General features: G+C 36.2%; 1 protein-coding gene across 6 annotated transcripts in view; it reads right to left on the bottom strand.

Moving 5' to 3' along the window:
- The window catches only part of RASSF8 (Ras association domain family member 8), a 125,212-nt gene that overhangs the window by 27,250 nt on the left and 72,105 nt on the right, over positions 1-25,857 (bottom strand). For 5 of the 6 annotated variants that reach the window (XM_027592038.2, XM_027592037.2, XM_027592043.2 and 2 more), the window contains one exon: positions 5,484-5,689. In XM_027592038.2, the coding sequence (XP_027447839.1) occupies positions 5,484-5,586 (103 nt within the window). In that variant the 5' untranslated portion in view covers positions 5,587-5,689. Of the gene's footprint in view, positions 1-5,483; positions 5,690-8,854; positions 8,929-25,857 lie in introns of those variants that run through there. The other variant, XM_027592042.2, reaches the window with a different exon arrangement.

The following is a 25,857-nucleotide window of genomic DNA, read 5'->3' on the forward strand; positions in this document are numbered from 1 at the left end:
ACTTTTTTCAAAGAAATGGAACAAATAATCCTAAAATTTGTATGGAACCAGAAGAGACCCCAAATAGCCAGAGGAATATTGAAAGAGAAAAGCAAAGCTGGTGGCATCACAATTCTGGACTTCCAGCTCTATTACAAAGCTGTCATCATCAAGACAGTATGGTACTGGCACAAAAACAGACACATAGATCAATGGAACAGAATCGAGAGCCCAGAAATGGACCCTCAACTCTATGGTCAACTTATCTTTGACAAAGCAGGAAAGAATGTCCAATGGAAAAAAGACAGTCTCTTCAACAAATGGTGTTGGGAAAATTGGACAGCCACATGCAGAAGAATGAAACTGGACCATTTCCTTACACCACACACAAAAATAGACTCCAAATGGTTGAAAGACCTAAACGTGAGACAGGAGTCCATCAAAATCCTAAAGGAGAACACGGGCAGCAACCTCTTTGACCTCAGCTGCAGCAACGTCTTCCTAGAAAGATCACCAAAGGCAAGGGAAGCAAGGGCAAAAATGAACTATTCGGACTTCATCAAGATAAAAAGCTTTTGCACAGCAAAAGAAACAGTCCACAAAAGCAAAAGACAACCGACAGAATGGGAGAAGATATTTGCAAATGACATATCAGATAAAGGGCTAGTATCCAAAATCTATAAAGAACTTACCAAACTCAACACCCAAAGAACAAATAATCCAATCAAGAAATGGGCAGAAGACATGAACAGACATTTTTCCAAAGAAGACATCCAAATGGCCAACAGACACATGAAAAAGTGCTCAACATCGCTCGGCATCAGGGAAATCCAAATCAAAACCTCAATGAATACCACCTCACACCAGTCAGAATGGCTAAAATTAACAAGTCAGGAAACGACAGATGTTGGCAGGGATGTGGAGAAAGGGGAACCCTCCTACACTGTTGGTGGGAATGCAAGCTGGTGCAACCCCTCTGGAAAACAGTATGGAGGTTCCTCAAACAGTGAAAATAGAGCTACTATATGATCCAGCAATTGCACTACTGGGTATTTACCCCAAAGATACAATGTAGGGATCCGAAGGGGTACGTGCACCCTGATGTTTATAGCAGCAATGTCCACAATAGCCAAACTGTGGAAAGAGCCAAGATGTCTATCGACAGATGAATGGATAAAGAAGATGTGGTATATATACACAATGGAATATTATGCAGCCACCAAAAGGAATGAGATCTTGCCATTTGCAACGACGTGGATGGAACTGGAGGGTGTTATGCTGAGTGAAATAAGTCAATCAGAGAAAGACATGTATCATATGACCTCACTGATATGAGGAATTCTTAATCTCAGGAAACAAACTGAGTGTTGCTGGAGTGGTGGGGGGTGGGAGGGATGGGGTGGCTGGGTGATAGACATTGAGTATGGACTGTGCTATGGTGAGTGCTGTCAATTGTGCAAGACTGTTGAATCACAGATCAGTACTTCTGAAACAAATAATGCAATATATGTTAAGGAAAAAAAAAGAAGAAGAAGATAGTAGGAGGGGAAGAATGAAGGGGAGTAAGTTTGAGGGGGAGACGAACCATGAGAGACGATGGACTCTGAAAAACAAACTGAGGTTTCTACAGGGGAGGGGGTTGGGGGGATCGGTTGGCCTGGTGATGGGTATTAAAGAGGGCACATTCTGCATGGAGCACTGGGTGTTAGGCACAAACAATGAATCATGGAACACTACATCATAAACTAATGATGTAATATATGGAGATTAACATAACAATTAAAAAATTAAAAAAAATGTTTGGTAGAATTCACCTGTGAAGACATCTGGTCCTGGACTTTTGTTTGTTGGGATTTTTTTTTTTTTAATTACCAATTCAATGTTGTTATCAGTAATCTGTTTGTTCAGGTTTCCTATTTCTTTCTGATTCAGTTTTGAAAGATTTTATGTTTCTAAAAATTTATCTATGTCTTCTAGGTTGTCCAACTTGTTGGCATATAATTTTTCATTCTATTCTCACATCTTTTATATTTCTGTGGTGTCAGTTGTTATTTCTCCTCTTTCATTTCAGACTTTTATTTACCTGAGTTTTCTCTCTTTTTTTTCTTCCAGAGTCTGGCTAACGGTTTGACTATTTGATCTTTTCAAAGAACCAGCTCTTATTTTCATTGATTTTTTTTTCTTTTTAGTCTCTATTTCACTTATTTCCACTCTAATTTTTATGATTTCCTTCCTTCTACTAACTTTGAGCTTTGTTTGTTTCCCTAGCTCCTTTAGTTGTAAGGTTAGATTGAGATTTTCCTTGTTTCTTGAGGTAGGCTTGTATTTGTATTAACTTTCCCTCTTAGAACTGTTTTTGTTGTGTCCCAAAGATTTTGAACAGTTGTGTTTCCATTTTCATTTGTCTCCATGTATTTTTTTTTTTCCTCTTTGAGTCTTCACTGACCCACTGGTTACGTAGCCTCCATGTGTTTGGGTTTTTTCAGTTTTTTTTTTCTTGTAATTAATTTCTAGTTTCATACTGTTGTACTCAGAAAAGATGTCTGATTGATTTTAATCTTCTTAAATTTATTGAGATTTGTTTTGTGTCCTAACATGTGATCTATCCTAGAGAATATTCCATGCTCATTTGAAAAGAATGTGTATTCTGCTGTTTTGGGGTGGAATGTTCTGTATATATCTGTGAAGTCCATCTGGCCGAATGTGTGGTTCAAAGCCAGTTTCCTTACTGATTTTCTGTCTGGGTGACCTATCTATTGATATAAATGAGGTGTTAAAGTCCCCTACTATTATTGCATTACTGTCAATTTCTCCCTTTAAGTCTGTTAATATTTGCTTTTGGATTGAACCCTTTTTATCATTACATAATGCCTTTCTTTATCTCTTATTACAGTCATTGTTTTAAAGTCTATTTTGTCTGTAAGTATTGCTACCCAACCTTTTTTTTTTTTTCCACCTCCATTTCTATGGATTATCTTTTTCCAACCCTTCACTTTCAGTCTGTAAGTGTCTTTTGATATGAATTCTTCTCTTATAGGCAAGATGGGTCTTTTTTTTTTTTAATCCATTTTGTCACCCTATGTTTTTTGCTTGGAGTATTTAGTCCACTTATATTTTAAGTAATTATTGATCAGTATATACTTACTGCCATTTTGTTAATTGTCTTCTGGTTGTTTTTATAGTTCTTCTCTGTTCCTTTCTTCTTTCGTTCTCTTCCCTTGTGGTTTGATGACTTTCCTTAGTGTTATGCTTGGATTCCTTTCTCTTTATTTTTTGTGTATCTACTATGGAATTTTGATTTGTGGTTACTATGGGGTTCATATATAACATCCTATATATATAGCAGTCTATATTAAGCTGATAATCACTTAAGTTCGAACACATTCTGAAACACTAAATTTTTACTCCAACCACATTTTATGTATATGATACCGTATTTTACTTCTTTTTGTGTATTCTTTAACTAATTTTTAAGGTATGATTGATTTTTACTGTTTTTGTGTTTTAACCTCCATAATGGCTTCATACGTAGTTTTTATCAGTGAATTTTTTTTCCTTTCATAATTTTCTCATTTCTAGTTATGATCTTTTCCTTCCACATAAAGAATTCCCTTTAACATTTCTTGTAAGGCCAATTTAGTGGTGGTAAACCCCTTTGTTTGGGAAGCTATCTCCTTCAATTCTGAATCATAACCTTGCTGGGTTGTAGGTTTTTTACTTTTAGCACTTTGAATATATCATGCCCCTCTCTTCTGCCCTGAAAAGTTTCTGCTGAAAAATCAGCTGATACCCTTATGGGGTTTCCTTTATATGTGCTTGCTTTTCTCTTGCTGCTTTTAATATTCTCTCTTTATCTTGACTTTTTGCTATTTTAATTATTATGTGTTTTTGTGTGGACATCCTTGGGTTCATTTTGTTTGGGGGCACTCTGTGATTCCTGGACCTGGGTATCTGTTTCCGCTCCCAGATTAAGGAAGTTTTTCTTCAAATTATATCTTCAGATAAGTTTTCTGTCCCCTTTCTTTTCTTCTTCGGGGGCTCACTATAATGTGAATGTTATGCTTGATGATGTCACTGAGTTTCCTTAATCTATTCTTATTTATTATTATTCTTTTTTCTTTTTGCTGTTAAGGTTGGTTGCCTTCCATTATCCTGTCTTCCAAATCATTGGTCCATTCTTCTGCATCCTCTAATCTGCTGCTGATTCCCTCTATATATTTTTAATTTCAATTAGTGTATTCTTCAACTCTAACTGGTTTTTTTTTTATAGTTTCTATCTCTTTGTTGAAATTCTCATTGAGTTCATCCACTTTTTTCTCAAATCCAGTGAGTACCTTGATGATCATTACTTTGAATTCTTTATCAGGCTTGTAAAAGGGACAATTACTGAATAAGTTGGTTGCAAAGAATATGAAAGAAAATCAAATGCCTTTATTTTCCCTTCTTTAACAATTAAACTTAAGTCCACAAATATAATTAGGCCAAAATGCAAGAAAATTTCACTGAATGTGAAAGCCTAGGATTTTTAGCATTGTTTTAACATATGTGTGTGCTACAAAGTATTTAAAGAAAAATAAAAAAATGTCAGTATTAAAAGAAAGTCTCTGTCTTTGCACAGGGCATTGCCAGCTTCTTAACAGTGTATCTGCCAGAAATGTCTCTACAAAATGCTAAGGTGTCATGGAGCAGGGTGACTTTTCTCAATCCTGAACAAACGTGACATGTTTCCAATATAAACTAGCATGACATAAAATAAACTTGTTTAGTTGCTCAAAGACAAAGAAGCACTAAGCACCTAACATGGTGCTGAAAACAATTTCCTTTTAATATATATTTGCTAAATGATGGACTTAAGATGCAAATGTAAGCTATAACCCACATTATTGGCTCTTTTGATGTAGGTGCTTATGCCCTCATCATGTTCCAAAAGGGTTAAGGCAACTAAAAAACATGCATAAAAATGATGAAGATAAACTGAGACTAACTAAGAAGAAAAGTTGCAACACTGTAGGTGAACAAGATGGAGCGAGTAAGCATGTACTTCACAACTTCATCTGCACTGTATAGTAAGATTTAAAAATGCACATATTATCTTTCTATTGAAGGACCATGCTATTTGTTGCATTTTTCTTTTCTAAAAGTAGTCAGAATAAACAGTAAATAGGATTTTTCCTAATGAGGGGTCTGGGAACTAGGAATCTATGTTTTGGCTCAAGAAAACATCTTTAGTTCCACAAATTGTTGTTTAGGATAAACAACAATAGAGCAGAAGGCAGTGCAGACTCTAGTCTGAAGATCAGTAAAATCTGGGGGGAGAGAGAGAATAAGTGTCTTTACAGATTTATTTAAGCATGGGAGAATATAATAAGTACAAGTATACCTGCAAGTTGTATTATGGGACCAAATAAACAAAAAACTAGAAATCTATATTTAATACAAGCAAACAAAAACCACAAGAGGAAGCATAAACCACTTTATCTCCAATTCCCAGAAAGTCCACTTACCTATCGCTTGAGCTAAGGCTATAACAACCTCCTGGCAAGTTGTAACTTCGGTGACCCCACAAACAATCCTCTGAACTCCATCCACCCATACTTTAAGTTCCATGGTGCAACCAGCCAGTCACCCAAGGGCCCTGAGACTGGTCATCAAGGTGTCAGGTCATGTCGCTGGCTATGGAAATATGGGGAAGGCAGTCTTGTGTAGTCAGCTAAAAGGAGGAAAAAACATTTTTAATAAAATGAGTCTTCAAATTTCTTCTATTAAGTATTATGCAAAATAAATCCTACTACCATTAATGACCATGTACATACTTATTTTATAGAACAGAATTCGGTAGCATGAATACAACTACAGTCACTTCTTCATGATATTGTTTCATATTACTATAATTTTCATAATTATATTTTTAATCATAAAGTAACTCTAAGAAATCAAAAAGCAACTCTAAGAAATCTTACTTACTTGACTAAGCCCTATTGTTCAACATATAAGCTATTCCTTTTTAAAAAAATTTTTTTTATTAACATATAATGTATTATTTGTTTCAGGGGTACAGGTCTGTGATTTATCAGTCTTGCACAATTCACAGTGCTCACCATAGTACTTACCCTCCCCAGTGTCCATCACCCAGCCACCCCATTCCTCCCATCCTCTCTACTCCAGCAACCCTCAGTCAGTTTCCTGAGATTAAGAGTCTCTTATGGTTTGTCTCCCTCTCTGGCTTCGTCTTGTTTCATTTTTCCTTCCCTTCCCCTATGATCCTCTGTCTTGTTTCTCAAATTCCTCATATCAGTGAGATCATATGATACTTGTCTTTCTCTGACTGACTTATTTCGCTTAGTATTATGCTATTCCTTTCTTTTAAAAAAAAAATCTCATTGGGATCATTTGTAAGGTTAAAAAAAGTTTTTGTCATTTTTTTGAATAATAAACCAGTTGAACCAGTTTCCCTAGCCTTGCCAGCATTTGTAAATCTATCTTCATAACTCCATTGCATTCCTTTGTTTATTGTGTCCCTTGCTTCCCTCTCTTCCCCAAAAGGGCTGAGTGTCCTCTTCAACACTCAAACTCCAACACCAACCACAGTATAAGGCATAGGTGTGCAGAAAATATTAGTTGATAGAAATTAATTCCTTTACTGGCTGACAACTTCCCCATGTATGAACTGCTTGTCCTTTTCTCATTTATTTAACTGAGGTTTGATAGTATTCTTAAATTACAAGAGTTACTCTAATTATATAAACCTCAACTTGTTGTTACACTTGCTGTTTCCTCATTGTTTGATTTTTTTGTTTAGCTGCATTATATATATATGCCAAGCAGAAATTTTTACATTCTCACACAAACCCAAATGCCTTGATTTCTTGTATTGATCAGAATGTTATTAGCTGGTTAAAAATCAATTGCACACAATTCTTTTTCCTGTAGGTTTTTAAAATCTCAGCTCTTCCTGTGTTAAAATTTTAATCAATCTATGATTTGTTTGTCCATTGTCCTATGGTCTTCTTATTTTTTTGTTAGTTTTTGAAAAGAATGCTAAAGTTTATGAGATGTAATAAACATTGATTTGATTAAAAGGAACATTTAAATTTATTTAAAAGTCAACAATGGAACTGGTGTTTCAGGATTAATGACTTATTGATTTAAAAAACACTAAAAAAGTATCTAGTAAAACAGTATTTACTACAAACAATAACATAGTTCTTGTGCATTTTCTTAAAGGACCTAAGATAGTTCTAGGCCACCTGTCACCCGTGTATATGAGACAGAACACACATAAGTGAAGGAGAATAAACCTATTGCTTTCTCCAGAGAAGGTACAAAAATAGTTTTTGTCATCCTGAAAACAAGGGAAAGGACTGACTGTTTCCCAGTGTGTCGATTTGGCTCCCTCTGCCTACACATTGAAGTGCCAAGGTGGTTTCATAAACCCCCTATATGCCCAGAAGGAGGGCCACTTGCCTCTGACAAGCTAATTTCCGTAACTGTGTTCCTCAGTTATGACATCCTGTGAGATGCTAAAGTTTCTGGGGGGTAGGGGGAAGGGTTCCAAAGCCAAAGAAATGTTAAGAAATCTTGCAAATAAACAAGTTTCTTTACAGTTAGACTACTCTGAGCATTTAATAGGCTGTTGCACACTCGAAATTTCAAATGAGAGGTTTATATATGCTACTGTCCCCAGTCCATTTAAAGACCACTTAAGGAAAGGAAACAGAAGAATTCTGACTTAAAACAAGATCTTTCTCCTTCTCCGTCAGCTGCTCTATTTACTAAAAATAGAATATGTATTATTCCTCTTGGAATAAAAGATTAAAAAATGGCCAAACATTAATATATTGCACTAAATTAATATATTAAAATTAAATTATTTTATTAAATAAAAAACTCAGCTGAGTTTAAAAATCTAAACTGAATCAAAATCTATTTAATACCTAGTCCATTATTTTTCATTAAAAGATCTTAAACTTGGGAAACCTGGCAAGAAAGACAGATCTCATTAAAGGCCTCCTCCCCCCAAAGAAACCTGTCATTTAAAAGAAACTTATGAGGTTCATTTTTAAGTTCTATAAAGGTTTTAGTATATCACATTTTCTTATCTTCAATTATCATTATTTCACCTCAAACTTTTAACCATTAAGTGAATACAAAGGAACACAGAACACAAGTACATCTGTTAAATATTACAGAGTATAATAATGTTATGGGAAAACACTGAGCATAAATAATATTGCTTAGTTGGTATCAACTTGGAGGGTATTTATCCTCTTGATCAGAGACTTCCTACCACAGCTCATCACACAGAAGACCAGCATCTGCATTTTTCTTTTAACACCATGAATATTATCTTTCAAACTTAAATCCTTAAGGAGAGTAAAAAATATGCCTTAATAGATCAGATCAGGGGCGCCTGGGTGGCTCAGTCAGCTAAGCGTCTGCCTTCAGCTCAGGTCATGATCCCGGGGTCCTGGGATAGAGCCCCACAATTGGGCTCTGTGCTCAGCAGGGAGCCTGCTTCTCCCTCTCCCTCTGCCCGCCTGTCTGCCTACTTGTGATTTCTCTCTCTCTGTCTCTCTGTCAAATAAATAAAATCTTAAAAAAAAAAAAAATAGATCAATGAACCACATGGTCCAAAATTTTATTTCTAGCAGAGCCACTATTTTCAAAATATGGCTTCTGTCAATTTGAGACTGTACTAACAATCATCCCCCTAGCTTCCCTAAAAATCACGGTGTTATTCATGAAAGTCATTTGAAGAAACTGTCTTCTCGGTAGAAGCCCCTACTACTCCCTTCTGTTCTATCGTCCAGAGTCCAACTCCTATGGCTCTGCTCCCAGCCCCAGAACTAGACTAGAGGGAAAATGGAAGTCCTACACTGTAGGTGCGTATGGTGGATTGCTCATCACTGGAACTAAGGACTCAAGAAGCTAAAGGGCTTTGGCATCTCAGTTGGAATTTGGAATAAATTTTTCCATGGAAACAATGATGTAGGTCGAAGTAAGGTTCTATTGCAAGGGCATTATATTATAGTTCTTATTGTTTTTACCATAAGGTTTCTATATTCAAATCATTATTATTTTAATTTTTATAATGAAAAATTAGGTTTATTCAGTAACATCCTACTGGGAACAAGTGTTCTTTAGTTAAAAACTATTTATTATCTTGAAAGCCTATTGGAATTAAGCATCTGCATTTGTGGAGACATATTCCCCCAAGAACAGTGCTTTAATAAAACAATTTTAGTCAATCCTCATTATTCGTGGGTTCCTTATTTGTGAAGTCACCCACTCACTAAAATTTATTTATAACCCCAAAATCAATCTTTATGGCACTTTCAGAGTCATTCAAAGACATGTATATAGCAGTGAAAAATTTGAGTTGCCTGACCTACACATTCCCAGCTGAGGTTGTAACGAAGCAATACTCTGCCTTCTTTCATGTTTCATACTGCCGACAAGTTATCTTTTTTCAGTGTATTTAGTGCCATGTTTTGGCATTTTTGTAGTTTTTGTTGGTGATTTCACTGTTGAAAATGTCTCCCAAGCATAGTACTGACACCATCTAGTGTTCCTAAAGTACAAGAAGGATGTGACTTATGGAAAAAAGTACGTGTTGTTAGGTAAGTCTTGTTCAGGTACGAGTTAGAGCGCTATTGGCTGTGAGTTTAATGGCAATGAATCAATAATATACGTCACATAAGGCATCTTTCGACAGAAAAACACATAAAACAAGGTGATATACTGATCAGCTGATGAAACTATTGTGACCAAAGGTTCTCACAAATAACAAGAATTGACTGCCTACTTTAAAATGGTATAACTTCCTTGTGATGGCTACCATCAAGCTACTAAGCAAACTGCATTACTCCCTGGACACTAGACACAAGCATACAGGTGGCTTATTGCCAATTTTTACACTTCTTTCATGTCCAGTTTTGTTCAATATCTGTGGTTATTGCATATTAAAGCATTCTTTACAGAAACAGCATACAGATAAAATGTGTTATAATAAAATCTTCACAATCAAGCTAGCTACTTTAATTAAAAAAACACTGATGCTAGCCACTAGTTCTTTTGGCATCATACAGAGATTCTGCACAATGAACACTGTGTATTCTGAACAGTACTTATTAGAACTAATAATCAGATACCCAACCCAAATTCTCTTTTGTACAGAAAACTAGTTAAAAAATAAAATCTAGGGGTGCCTAGGTGGCTCAGTCGGTTGGGCGATCGACTCTTGGTTTTGCTCAGGTCATGATCTCAGGGTCATGGGATTGAGGTCTGTGTTGGGCTCTGTGCTCAGCGGGGAGTCTGCTTTCCCCTCTTCCTCTGCCCCTCCCCCTGCTTGCAAATGTGCACTCTCTCTCAAATAAATAAATCCTTTAAAGAATAAAAACTAAAGGGAGTTTAGATTACCTCATTCTAAAACTAATTTGATGTGAGAATTAAGTGAAGTTATGGAGAACAACTGTTATGAACTAAAAAAGTATTAACCTTTTAATGTTCAAATGGTTACTGAGGTAAGGAAAAAAAATGGGTACTTCTTGCCTGTGGGAGATGGAAAAGTAACCAAAGATAAAAACAAATAACAACAACAAAAACCACCTGGAGAACATGACAGGATGAAGCACAATAAGAGAAGGAGAGAGTGAAAACACATTAGGAAGGAAAAAGTGGGTAAGAAAACAGATTTTGGTAGGTACAAGTAACAGTTTCTGGAAAACTGCCTCAGATGCCAGTCATAGGTTACTTGCTCCTAAACAGCAGTGTTCAGGTGACGCATGTTTACAACACTCTGGTTTTGTATTTTGGAAACCCAGTTAAATGTTCAGTTGCTTGTAGCAAACCCATTATTTTGCGGTTCTGCAAATGGTGTCACAGAAAATAGGTTGTCGTAAAAGGTACACAACGTTAAACAGTGGGCACTAAGGAAGAGGACTCCAGCGATATCAATAAAAGCCTCCCCAAACGAGATATTGAAAACAACAGTTCTATGACATGCACCACGGAAATAAGGCTCCCCAGTCTAACAATTTTGGGAAACACTTCAAAACACATTGTCTTTGGGAGACCATGTGCAGCAAGATACTCCACAGCTGAGAAACTGGTTAAACTCTGTTAAACTAGTACTCAGTGACTTAGCAGGGAGGGCGAGACAGTGGAAAAGAGGCACAACACCTATAAAATACCCCGTTGAACTACAGGATACAAATAACCAACTTCTGAAGATACCCTGTATATAACATGAGACTTCTGCTAGCCCTTTAATGTATTTTGAAACACCCAGGAGTGGTGATAGATACACTGTGTAAAGCTGTACTTGCAGGGACAATACAGAACAAATGAGAAAGTTTATAGCTTTTCTCTTTCTCTTATATGAAGTCTTAACTGTCACGATTAAGCAACGTCTTCTAAAGATGGGTTTTGTATTTTTCTTTTTCGAGAACTGTCTTAAGTCATAGGATTTTTGCTTTGATAGTATGTTTTTAAAAGTTCACAATGTTAAGGAAGATTTGCATATCAATTATTAAATCCAGTAAACCCATGCTCTTTCCTCTACTATTCATCATCCTTAGGTCACAGCATTCAAACACATGCAGTGATTTAACATTTCCCAAATTTAACATGTTCAAGTGACCATTCTGCAATTATGGTGACGAATGGCATGAGTACTTACTATCTGCTAAGCATGGTGTATTGTGTCCAACTTATTCCTCATGATACAATTCAGTGAGTTAGGTATCATTAGCCTCATTTTAAATATGAGAAAAGTGAGTCTCAGTTTAAATAAGGTCACAAACCTAGGAATTTAGGGACATATATTCCAAATTGGGATAAGGAAAGAAATTATAGCATGAGTAAGTACTGCAGACTTCTCTAAAAGGATTCAATTGACCCAAATAAATGTTCTTAAAATGTTCCAAGCTACATTAAGAAATCTCATCTACCATCACTTGAAAATTTATTTTTATCAATAAACAATGATCAGACAACATGTACAAATTTTCTGTTCTAGGAGAAAGAAAAGAGTAAACCAACTAAATCCTGTTAAACTATAGTTTTAATTCAGAGAACCTATGATAAATAACTGCACATGTCAGCAAAATGAGTGTCTCATGATCATGTTCATCTTTCAGCACTAACAAATTATTCCTCCAGTTTTTGAAAATTACACCCAGATTTATTTTTACAGATTCTAAAATAAATATGTCTGCATATTTGTGATAATTTTTAACTCTTGCCTTAAATACAAACCAAAGCTTCTTAGAGATTTCTGATATTTTAAGTTCACACCATTAAAAACTACTTTTTGGAAAAAGCCATTTTTTTCAAGGTAACACTGATTAGTGGAAACAGAATATACCAAGGTTCAAATCCTGAGTCTATTACTTACTGTGTGACTTAAGTCAAGATGTGTAACTTTCCAAGAGGCATTTGCGAGAAATGAAATGTCTTTTTAAAATGTACTTAGTGCAGGGTTTGGAACAAAATATGGATTCAACAAAAGTTAGTTCTGTGTATGGAAATAAAAATTATAACTTTCAAAAATTAGAAATTTCTTTATTATAGGAAAAATCAATATAAAAGCAAAATTTCAGAACTACTATTACTATTTTAATAAGAGTATCTAAAAATAAAGACATTTTAGGTTATTACACCATGTACCTTAAGAGCAGCCAACATTCTCAAAGTTTTTAAATCAAGATTATAAATGATAACTGGGACTAGCATCCATATTAAGAAATTTCAATTACATCTGGTATAAACATGATACAAATCAAGTTAAAGTTACTGGTATAAAAAATACTGATCCTGCTGAACTACCTTTCTCTCCTTAAAAAAGTAAACTTTTAAAATGGATATAGCTAGTAACTTTAGTTTTTTATTTAATATCAAATTTGGTGCTATAAGAGCCATTGCCTTCAGTTGAGTTTCTTATTCTAAGCCCACCTTCAGATAGCTTATTGAGGATAGTATTTTTCTAAATCATATATAATGTTAAACCCATATCTGTGACTTTGAAATGGAAACTTCTCCTATACACAGAGGTGTTAACCAAATGCTCACAAAACAGTATCAAGAATCTTTTGGGAATACAGTACTTCACCAAACTGATTTCTGAACTAAAAATTTGGGTAAACTTTCATCTGTTAATTAAAGCTCCGAGCAGGAACACAGGATTTCTATGTAATAAATATAATTTTAAGAGGAAGCAAAATCTTTACAACTGCCCATTTTAGAAAATGAAGAGATGTGTTTCCAGCAACCAAGGCTAGTCTCAATAGCAAACTCTGCTTCAAAATAATTCCTTCTACCAGTCTAATATACTGACACTACCAGAAAGTAATTTCTTGCCTATTCCCCTCAAAATGGTTACCATTTGTACAGTCATTCTAATATCCTATGGATACACAAGGCCATGTTTACTAGACTGAATTCCTCTTTGACTTCTGGTTGACAGGACATTACTGGATCAAGTGTTCTGACTGGGAATTTAACCTGGAACATCATACTGTGAAAAGAAGCACAGGAGAAGATACAGAGGGGCCAGGGAGCCATGGTGGCATGAGACGATGGCCACTTGGTAGGTATGAAGGGATGTCATAAAAGTGATGGAAATGAATGAAGGCCAACACACAGAAACAGCCATCACTGTAAGCCAGTTCCTGGTGGTCACAGTCTCTCTAGTGGTAGTAGCCCTGAGTCAACTTTAACTTCTACACAAGTGCCAGTAAGATCCCAGCACATGCCTCTTCTTTTACTCCTTCCTTTCTACCATTCCATCCTTACCATATTCTTCTTCCCAAGTCACAAGCCAACCAACAACACCCCAAAATACACTTGGCTCTATCTGGCAAAAGTTTTAACAAGGAAGCTGTGGATTCCTTGCACTGGAGAAACTGGAGAGGGACGGGCACATGGTGGTATTTTCTCTCTAGGTAAAGGTCAATCATTTCATAAAGTTCACCAAAACCAAATGGATAAGATATCTTGCCTTTCAGAGCTAGCAACTCACTGGTCACCAACCAGTATAATCATTTTACTGAATACAGAAGATTGAGGCCTGGCCAGTTTACATCATTTGATCAAGATCACATGGATAGATGTTAGCCAATATTTGGAATAATATCAGATTATTCTGAAAATGGATATTAAATATATTTACATATACTGAAATAAATTAACTGCCCAGTATAGAAGATGTTGAAGGAGTTGTTCCTATAAAGAATTCTAGTTAAAATAGGCCATAAAATGGGCGTTACCACTGATATTAAAGTAGGAGTATGAAAAAACTATGTGTTGCTGTTCTTGCTAATTCTGTTACATGTTTATGGAAGGTGGAACAGTGGGGGACCTTAAAATTTAGTTTTACTAATACAAAATCTCTTAAGAAATATAAAAATAATATACCAGTGGGTTCTATTTCTTGCTGCAGTATTATAAAAAAGGAATATAAAAAGCCATCTGTTTTGCACTTATATCTTCTGTTAAGGTCCCAGTCTACTTTGTGGCCCTTTAGAGATAGTTGGAGGCATGTGTATAGTGACAAGATCTGTGATAGCTTAACTCCTGTTAGAGCTCTAAGGCCTGGCATGAAGGATCACATTCTCAAAGTCTTAATGCAAAAAAACCCTGAACTCTGGCCTCAAGTAAATTTGTGCCTTTTACTATATGTGCTATTTTAAGGTTCTCATTCATAATCATTAGAAAACTGGCAGGGAGCAATGTTACAATGTACTTTAAAAAAAATTACTGAACACTTGGTTACATTTTAAATGATAGATGTAAGTGCAAACAGATATTTGATATTTCTCCCTGAGCAGATGCACTTTGGTATTTTCATTGTAAACCAACCCTTCAAATAAAAACACATCTTTGTTACTTGCATAACAACAAGAATAAATAGCTAATATAGACTGAACTCTTACTTTGTGATAGATGAAAAGTTAACTACTATATTTAATCCATTCAATAGCCATCTATATTTCTATGTGATATGAATAATTTTGATACAAATGAGGAAATGGAGGTATAGAGAAATTAGTAATTCGTCCAGAGTCACTCAGCCGGCAAGTGGCAGATCCAAATCTGATAATGCTCATAGGAACTACTAAAAAGTTACTTATATTTATGAAATAAAGTTATTAGTAAAGTTTGCCAGGACTTTGTAATCACCAGTCCTGGCTCAGGAGAGAAAGTAATCAAGTAGATGTGACCACAGGATGTAGAAATTCCAATACTATGAAGCTGAATGATATAGTTAGCCTAATTACTGCCACAGAGCTGAGAAGAAGCAAGGAGCTGATGTTCAATAATCATATCAGACTTAGTAAGGAATACATGATCCCTGAAATTCCTGCTGGAAACTGCTCCTCCCCCCTCTCCCTTGTCTCAATGAAGCAGGAATCGAGCTGGGGTCTAAATTCAAATGTTATCAGACCCCCAAAGCCCAAGTTCTTTCCACTAGAACAAAGTATCTGCAGGGCAGAATCATCTTCTTCTCCACATTGGATACAGGCTATTTCATGAATGATTGTTGTCCATTTGAGTGACAGCAAATTGTGTTGTGGCCTTATGGTCATCATTGAGGTATAATGAATCTATTTCCTGAATTTAGTATTTATGACATTCTGTGATGAAACCTGCTGTTTTACTTCATAGTGGATAAACATAAATTTATTTTTTATTCATGAAGCCAAGATCACTACAGACTTCTCATTCATATTTTTATAAATACTGAGCCTATCAATTCTGACAAAGAAGTCCATTTTTATATTTACAATGAAATAAGTGTAAACTTTTCAACAAAACAACATTTTGACTTACGGTTACAATGGTAACTTTAAATAGCCAAACTTTGTATGTCAAAACATGTTCCTCTGAAGGCATAGGAAATTAGTATTTCTAAGCTAAATTAGTAAACATTTGAAAGACAAAAGAATTTTGGGAGAAAATGCTACTGAAATTAATACATACAGTTAAAGAAAATGTGAGTGCCTGATTCCTGGGTCAAAGTAGTTGCCACACTATAAAACTTGTACTAACTTCAATTTTAAGATTTGAATAATATAGTATATAACGTGGAACAGTTCAAATATTTCCCAAAATTTCATTACTATACTTACTCAGTTGGTAAAGTACTAAATGCTTTAAGAGTATGGAAGCCAGATATTATATTTGGCAAGCTAAACATGCATGATCCCTAAGAATCTTTATTAAAGTAGGATTACTTCGATTCAAAGAAAATTAAAAAGTATGAACAATGTGAAAAGCCAGTTTTCCCGTAATCTTTAAGAATCAAGAAGAATTTTGCTAATTCTTTTTATTTCTTGAAGAAAAATCTAAGTTAAATAATTAAATCCCTAGATAATATGCAAAAATAGGTGCATCTTTTGGTGATTTTTTCAAGTACTAGGTATTTTCCATTGTAGAATTTTAATAGAGAGGTTAATTATTCAGTGTAATGTAACACATAATGCTATTATTCCAAACTGCCACACTTTATTCCTCATATTATCTTTAGATGCCATTCTCTTTAAAGAGATACTAAGTGCCGCTCTGCATTTAGTTGGGGGAAGTTTTGGACTTCAAATAACCTAGGAAGTGTTGCACTGTTTTGTGGGCATTCAGTATTACTGGAGAAGACAGATGCTAAGTTTGAGATGTGTGCTGTGACACTTCAGGGCAAAAGGCATGGTACTTATTGTAAATATTACCAGTGATGCTGACTGAAGGGGTATTCTACTTGACAATATTCTATTTAAAGAACTGGGCTTCGGCTGAGTCCCTGCCCTTTACTGTGAACTAGCGGAGCCGGGTGAAGGTGGCTACAACCTGTCAGTCAGTAGACAGACTGAATGAGGAAAGCTTTAACCTAGAGCACATGAATAAATATAAATGGCGCAACTGTAAGGCACAGCAACTAAAGCAATTAACTTAAAAATCCCAATATACTTTCCAAATTAAACTGCTTGCTTCGGGGGAAAAAAACCCCTTAGTCTTTGTTATGTTTAAATACATTTACTTATGTTTCATTAGTATATCTGATTTCCACAATGTGTTTACATCTCAACAAGCCCTACATTTTCAGAGTAAAAAGCAAAGCTCAAGCAAGCACTGCTAATCCAGCAGTTATCTTGGCAAAGACACTTGTAGAACTATCACCCCATTGAACGAAATGGGTCAAAAAACAGGCCAAGGATTACTCCAGTGATCGCCAAAACCTACCCCTTGCCTCAACGAGTTGCAAAGTGGGAGCAAAGGATCCACAAGATAATAACTGTCACTATTTAGATAGAAAGGGGCTTTCTAGGGAAAGGGAATGAAATAGTGGCCCTGCTTAGCAGTTAAGAAAAATGGATTTTTAGAGAAACATTTAATTGAAATGTAACATTTCAGAAATTTTAAGTCTGACAAATTTTCACAAAGCAAACACATCTAATGACTTTTTAAGACCAAAAAGAACCCCTCGCCTCATCCTGAGCCCTTCCTAACAGACAACCATTATTCTGACCTCCATCATCACAGACTAGTTTCACCTGGTTTTGAATTTTGTATAAATGAACTGCATCATAGGAAGTGGTGTCTGGTTTTGTTGGTGCACCAGTATGTTTGCTGAGCTTCATCCATGCTGCTGTGCATAGCAGTAGCTCATTCTTTCTCACTGCAGTCGAGATTTCCATTTTATAAATAAACCCCAATTTGTTCATTTGCCTAGGGTTGATAGACACTAGGGTTGTTTTCAGTTTTTGGCTATTACAAATGCTGCTTTGAACACTTGTACTGCATTCCGCGGCTGCCTTCCAGCTGACCCCTCTTCCTTCCTATCCTACCTCTTCCCTTGCATGTCCATTTGGTACATTACTGCTAGAGAAATCTTTCTTAAATACAAATTTGATCCCACACCCCTGCTCAGAATCTTCCAAAGGCTCTCTACTGCCTTCGGATCCAAAAAAATCTGAAAAATCTATAAAATCCAAGCTCCTCACAGGACACTGATGTAATCCTTCTTGATCCTCTTGCAACTCTCCCAATTGCCCTCTACCATTATGCTAAGACACTGCGGTTCATTGAATACGTCATTCTCTCTGGCATCTTTGCCCCGTATAAGCTATTCTTCCTCCTTGGAAAATACTTTCCTGACTCCTGCCTCCTTCTAGGCATCTTTCCCCCAATCTCTTGGCTCCTCTTCTGATCTGAAGGTGGCCACTCTCTGTTCTTCAAAAAGCATAATGTTTTTGTTTTATCATGGCAACTCTCACAGAGCTTTATCTGCTTGCTCTTCTGATTCCTGTACTACCTCTTGAACCCTTCAGCACAGTGGCTGATACATAGTGGGCACACCATGTGTGTTTGCTGGGTAACACAGGTCCTAACTGTACAGGACAGAAACTGACAGTTTACATTTACCTGGGGGGAAAAAAAAGCACAGTACTAATCACCTCTGGATGACAAAATAGACATTGAGGTATTTTAAGCCCAGGCAAGCCCTGATTTAAACTCTTGGAATAAATGGTAAATCTTACCATTAATGATGCTACTGTGAATATTATACTGTACTGTAACATTCTTTTTTTAAAGATTTTATTTATTTGTCAGAGAGAGAGAGAGAGAGAGAGAGAGCGCACAAGCAGGGGGAACGGCAGACAGAGGGAGAAGCAGGCTCCCCGCGGAGCAAGGAGCCCGATGCGGGACTCGATCCCAGGACCCTGAGATCACGAGCTGAGCCGAAGGCAGACGCTTAACTGACTGAGCCACCCAGGCTCCCCTGCACTGTAAAATTCTTTTTTTTTTTTAATTTATTTATTTGACAGAGAGAGACACAGCGAGAGAGGGAACACAAGCAGAGGGAGAGGGAGAAGCAGGCTTCCCGCCAAGCAGGGAGCCCAATGCGGGGCTCAATCTCAGGAGCCTGGGATCATGACCTGAGCAGAAGGCAGATACTTAACGACTGGGCCACCCAGGTGCCCCTGCACTGTAAAATTCTTAAATATTGTATATCCCAAGGCAATGCCTACAAAAGGAATACTACTGTTTTAATCTACAATTTATAGCTTCCACATGATCTTAAATCAAATATTTAACTGAAATAATTTTATGGATATTCATTTTAAATGCTCAGTGCAAGTAAATCATACTTATGAAAGAGTAGATAGAAAAATAACTGCAAAAATAATGTCTAATGTTTAGAAATGAAAAAAAAATCAGTGCAGTATAAAATTCTGCTGACAGGGCTCTTTAACACCTTATCACTTTAAGCAAAGCTCTTCCCTCCCTAAAAACAAATTAATCAAAATAGGCCAAATGTCACCAGTTAAAAAGAAAGACATGCTCCACCCTACACACTCAGAGAGTTTTAATAAAAAGAATGTAAGGAATTTAATGAAATCATAACAAAGGAATTGATAAAATAAACAGCACAGACTTCTCAAGCCATTTTCAGATTCTGGTTTATAAATTACCTATCTAAATAACTTATCTAAGATTATGAAGACAAAGAGACCCACAGAGAGACCTGTGGCTAATATTCTCTTCCATTTCAAAGCTTGGGAATACACAGAGTGAACACAACATAATGCTCTTTTCCCAAACTGTTCCTTCAAATATGTTGTTTTCTCTGTAAACAAGTTCTTAAATTGCTATGTTTAGCTCACTTAGGTGGGGAAAAAATAAACTAACATTTTTTGACTTGTATGTATATTATTTCAGAAAAAAATTAAATAAACATGTACCTCATTTTATTTTTAAAATTAGACCCTAAGAGTTCCAAAACATTTACAATAACTAGCAATTCATATTCTCAATGATTCTGTCATAAAGAAGAAGTTAATAAGTCTTGAATATTTTGTATTTGTAAGAGCAATATTTCTGTAGAGCTATTCAGCAAAATTAAAAATTTGCATCTGGAGCTGAGAAGACAGATCCAACACATCACAGTATCAGAGAGGTGACATAAAGCTATAAAACTCACTCAAGTATACTCTATGTCCTTAAATAGTATCTCCTTAATTTTTCTTTTTTTAGATTTTATTTATTTGAGAGACAGAAAGAGAGAGAGTATGCACATGAGTGGGGGGAAGTGAGGGCAGAGGGAGAGGGAGAAGCAGACTCCCTGCTGGGCAGGGAGCCGGACACAGGGCTCAAACCAGCACTCTGAGATCACAACCTGGGCAGAAGGCAGACGCTTAACTGACTGAGCCACCCAAGTGCCCCTCCTTAGCATTATTGTACAAATTTATATCAGGCTGTCCTGTGCTTCCATTGTAAGACTGATCTAGACTTGCAATTTAGTATTTTAACGTATGTATATGTGTATGCCTATTTATACACATACGTGTGTGTGCATGCCCAGACACACACACCCTTCTCTCTCCCTCTCTGCTTCCTTAACTATAATTTAAACTAGAAATCAGAGTTCCTTTCCTTTATAACTGCTAATCTTGTGAACAAAGTGCATGCTTTTTATATTAGTAATAACTGTTCAAGTTATACAACTATCCAATGTTAAAGCCAGGAGATCAGTGCATTTCTGACAGTCTAAATTTCCACAAATCCACAATGATATTAAGCCAACTAAGCTCCCAAAGAAGTAAAAGAGTAGAGACCTCTGAGAAACAAACTAAACAATGAAATACTCTAAAAGCCGTATATACTAAAACTAATGGAAGGAATCTCAAAAAACTCATGGCTTGTGTTTTAATGTGATGGATAGCAACATATTCAGGCGAAAAGATAAATAAATAATTAAATTTTAGTATGAAAACAAATCACAGAGAATAAAACCTATATATAAAAATATTAATATGTTAAATTCATGTTCATCCTGCATAAATATATTCAGTGCTCAGAAAACAATAAAAAGTCTCAGTCCAAATAGAGTCAGCGGTTACCTTAATAATAAAATGGGAATCAAGCATTCAAGATCTAACAAATTTACTATTTAAAAGCTAGTAGATTTAATATCTAAAAGCTGAGAAGGGGGCGCCTGGGTGGCTCAGTTGGTTAAGCGATTGCCTTCGGCTCAGGTCATGATCCTGGAGTCCCGGGATCGAGTCCCGCATCGGGCTCCTTGCTCAGCAGGGAGTCTGCTTCTCCCTCTGACCCTCTTCCCTCTCATGCTCTCTATCTCTCATTCTCTCTCTCTCAAATAAATAAATAAAATCTTAAAAAAAAAAAAAGCTGAGAAGGTTGGGGGGAAGGGGGGAAGGGAATGAAGAGGGGCATTTAGGAGGTTTCAGCACAGTAGCATGGGATACAAGTTTTACAGTCAAGAGTATCTATCTATAATCAGTTCACTGAAACACTAGTAGAAGCATAACTTTAACCTTCTGGAAGGTTTTCCACTGCTCAAAATTTACTCAGAAGTGGCAGAATGACTAAGAGAATGAAGTTGTTAATTTTTAAAATTCAAATCAAGGAACCAATTATTTGTGCTTAGCTACTGAACCAGAAATTCTATGTTAAGGAGATAAACAGTGTCCTAATCTCCTTTTTTAAAAAATCAAGAACACTATATATTTAAAGTTATGATTCAGTAACAACTACAAAAACCAAAAACATCAAGAATATTAAAATCAAACATTAAAATATTAAAATCAAAACAAAAAAGCGACTGTTCAAATGAATCTAATACTTAAATTTGTGGAGATCCAATCAAAGTCAAGAAAATGAAATAATGATTTAATTTTAAATACACGATGTATTGACAAGGGTTAATTTATAAAGTTAGCCAAGCAGTTATCACTATCATTTTGTGATAACGATATCACACTCCCACTTCCAAAAACAAAACAAAACACCAACAGCTGAGGCTAACAGATGGGTTCAAGAGGGTTCAGGAGTTAAGGTTAAAGGGTTAGGTAAAGAACTCAAGTCTCTGATCTTCAGTCCTCTAACATCCAGGACCCACCCCTATCAGCCTCCCAGATTTATCACAAGAGATCTATAAGGAGCAGATAAACAAAGACGACACCTTCCACCTGCCTAAGCAAAACCAAGGAATGGAGTTTGCCTAGTATCTACTTAGCAAAAGTAATTCTTCTGGGGATTCTTTTGGAGATGCTTGCAAGTCACCTTAAGAATTCTTCTGAGCCTGCCCCGAGCAGTATGTTAAATTTCAAGAGTGGAGGAGTTTCATAGAAACTCACAGCTTTGGATCAGTTCCCTGCCCAATCATGAGGAACACCCATGATATCCCTTCCAGTTGTGATTCTAATGCTTCACATTGTGAGTGCCATTAGAATAGTTAAAAAAAAAAAGATAACTCAAAAACAAACTTGAAGAATATAAACATTTTCTAGGAAAATAAGAAAAAGTCCTACAATTATGTAGGAAGAATAAACATCTGTGACTGTTCCACAAAGCTCTAAGCAGAAAGGACTGACACAGACCTGAGTGACAGGAAGGATTTGTCTTTGAAAACAAAGGAGTAATTTATCAGGCCAATAAATTCATTGTGAAGACACTAAAGTCAAATTAAATAAAACCAACAAGAGACAAAGCAATGTCCTAGTTTTGTGCACTGGGAACTGAGGCTTCACTAAGCACTAATTATATCTGGTTGGAAACGAGGCAAATTAAATATGTTCCCTTTTAAAACAGTGGGGTTTTTTTAAACAAGAATTTTAAAGAAAGCATTGTGAATTATTTTCTCAAATTAATCTTGGGAGTTAAAGAATAGGTGATACAAGTAATTTTTTTTTTTTTTTTAATGTGCCCTGGGTAACAATGATGAAGGTATACACTGAAGAAATACTTAAAAGCCGAATATCTAGTTCTATATTTTTGGGCTTTCTAACATGACCCAGAAGCAGGGGTTCTAAGCACAAAGTATAAAAACAAATAAGTAAGTATGCAGGATCTGGGGCGCCCATAAATGACTGAGAAGGTAAAATACTTTCAGGAAACTACCATAACCACGTATTTTGGCTTATTTATCTTTGTGGTCTTTACTGCATTTTTTTTTTTTTTTTACTTCTAGTCAGTTCTATTTCTAAAGCGGCTGAGGATATTCTCCTTTGAGACTTTCATCTTGAAACAAACCTTCACTCTAAGAAAAAAGTATAAAACAGCAGAGAAAACATTATGAAGAGAACAAACTATTTTATCACGGCGGCACTAGTTCACCCAAAGCATATATACCACGCACAGCCTGTGTGCCAAATCCAGATAACGATGGCGGAGGCATGTACAAGGTAGAAGGACAATACACTAAAAAGGAGGTGAGATCTTAAGCATACACATGTCACAGGCACTCAAGCTCAGTCCCAGAATTGAGTTTAATACATATTTGCTTACCTTTCTCTCTCTCTTAAAACAACAACAAAACCTTTAAATTGTTTCACACTCAGGCTGGTGGGGCATTATCTTCCTTTAGACTCTGACTCTTGGGAAACAAGTATGTTGTGGTGACCTTTAGGGACAGCTCTTGGTTTCAGCACGCTGCCACTCCTCTGAAGCTCTTATCCCTGTACCCTATTCATGTGTTTGTGTATGTGTACACAAAAATGGTGTGCACCCCCCCATATAGAAGGGCCCACTAAAGTAGTCATGGCCGTCCATCAGCCATAAAAAGGCTGTCCATGCTATGAAATATATTTGCTTTTGAAAAGAGTTACTTAAATTTACTATGTTAAGCTTGTTATTTCAAGTGCTAATCTGAATAAACTAAAAGTGTTAGACGTCTAATAAAATTTTCAGTCCTAAATGTCTAATAAAAACAAATAAAATTACAAATAAAATACAATTTGGTCATAAAATTTTTAAAAACAGGATGGAAATTTTGACAAAAGAGAATAAAATGGGATACTGGTAGTAAAATATGTTAATCTCTACCCTATTTCTAAAAATACCTCCAAAAAGTACAAAACACAAAAACTACATAAAATAACATGAAATTTTAAATTTATTTGTAAAGAGTTCACTTTTGTAAGAGCCCTTGGAGGGATCTATAGATCAAAGAGGGTAAGAGGTGGGCATTGGCAGTGATCCACTGAGGTGAAGTGAAGGAAGAGTATTTTATCACTGATATTGTTTAATTTGAGAGGATGAAATGGCTTCCTATCTTTGTTTCCTTCTTATTTCTCTTTGCCGCCTATTAAAAGGAGGTAATTTAACAAATTCTGAGGAAAACAGTGCTAGGCTACATTGAATTCTATATCTCATGACTGGTCTGTTTAGTTTGCTGCACTTTAGAGCTATGTTCGTAACCCACTGAAATATAGATGCTATATCACCAGGCTCAACTGCTTCTCTCCTTTTTGTTTTAGGATAGTCTCCCATCTTCATAGTACTTCTTTAGTAGCAGTTGCATGCACTTGAAAAGATACAGACCCATAGCCCTTGAAGGGATCTACAGATCATCTAGGTCAGGGATTTGTTTTACAGTTCCAGTGCTTGAGGGACAGGACACACATCTTTCGTGAACACAGTGGTCCACTGGGATAGTCACAGCAATGGTCAGGGTAGGGGGATGAGAGAAAATACATCGAAATCCTTGAGTTCACAGGGTTAGGATGATGTACCGCCATGCCCTATCTAGGATTTTTAGCACTCTTAACTGCTCTGAAATTAAAACTCTTTTTTTTAAAAGTGGAAATGATCAAACAAATAAACTTCTTAGAAAAAAAACAATTTTTTTCTGACAGCCTAAGTAACTCTTAGTCCTTACCCTCTAGCATTTACTGTCCATATTTCAAGTTAGGGAACACTGTAAAACTTCCTGCTTCTGACTTTCTTCTAAAATCCAGGGCTGAAGAGGGAGAAAAACCAAACAAGGGTGGGATAAGGTCCAAATTATTTATTGTATCTTTTCCACATCATCTATTAAAATCTGTGATATTAATTCTTAATTGTTTTAAAGCCCATCTAACAAAAAAGTACCATACCTCAGATTCACAAGCTGTAGGGTTCTTCCAATTAGTTTGTTGCAAATTTCTTTTACCTTGGATATTTTCTTTTTATTGCAATACTTCAGTTTTAATTTCTATGTGCATTAGTTGCTATGAACCGTATCCTATTTTTGAGATTTATGAAGATTACGTCAGTATTTCCCTATAAACTCTAATGGGCATTTTCCCAAATGTCCAATACTATTGGTAAAAATTAACTCCTAGAGGTAAGGTTAATAAAGGTAAGGCTGTACCAAGGCACTGACCCTTCTTCTGTGGGCATTACTGTCTAGCTAGTTTTACTCCTGTGTAATTAAGTTGTATGGTCTAATGACAGTCCCTATCCTCACAGCTGGCTAAGAATAATTATTATCTGGGCTGGAACTTATACATACACTTAAGACTTCTTTTTGAAGAAACCCATGACCATCCATAACCTCATTCCTCTAACCATAAGGGCTCAAACTCAGTCTAAACAGCAGGTATCATGACAACCTTTTCATTTTAGCTTCTTCCCTCAGCTCAAATCCATCCCAAAGCAACTCAGTTCATTTCCCCCATTCATTTATGCACTCACTAGTAGTATATATCTGGGCCTCTCCTGCTTAAATCCATGAACGTTCCTCACTGACTTCAGGATAAAGTTCCTACCATTGTCCACCTCATTCCAGCCCCTCCTCAACTACACTTCCCCTCGTGAGGTAGCCATGTCTCTCTGCCCCACTGGGTACTGTTTTCTAAACATCCTCCTCCTTCCTACCCACTTGACCAGGCCCACCCCAATTATCAGCTGGTTTCTGTTTGATGAGATGGTGGTGGGAAAGGCACACCAGCAGATGCCAAGAGCTTCCTCTATGCCAGGCACATATACTAACTCAACCCACTGAGAAAATGTATCATCATCCCCATTTTACAAATGAGGATGTAGATGCTTTCAAAGGTTAACTAGATACAATACAGGCTAGTACAACACAGAGCAGGGATT

Source organism: Zalophus californianus, chromosome 9, assembly GCF_009762305.2.
Source record: "Zalophus californianus isolate mZalCal1 chromosome 9, mZalCal1.pri.v2, whole genome shotgun sequence".
Lineage (NCBI taxonomy): Eukaryota > Metazoa > Chordata > Mammalia > Carnivora > Otariidae > Zalophus > Zalophus californianus.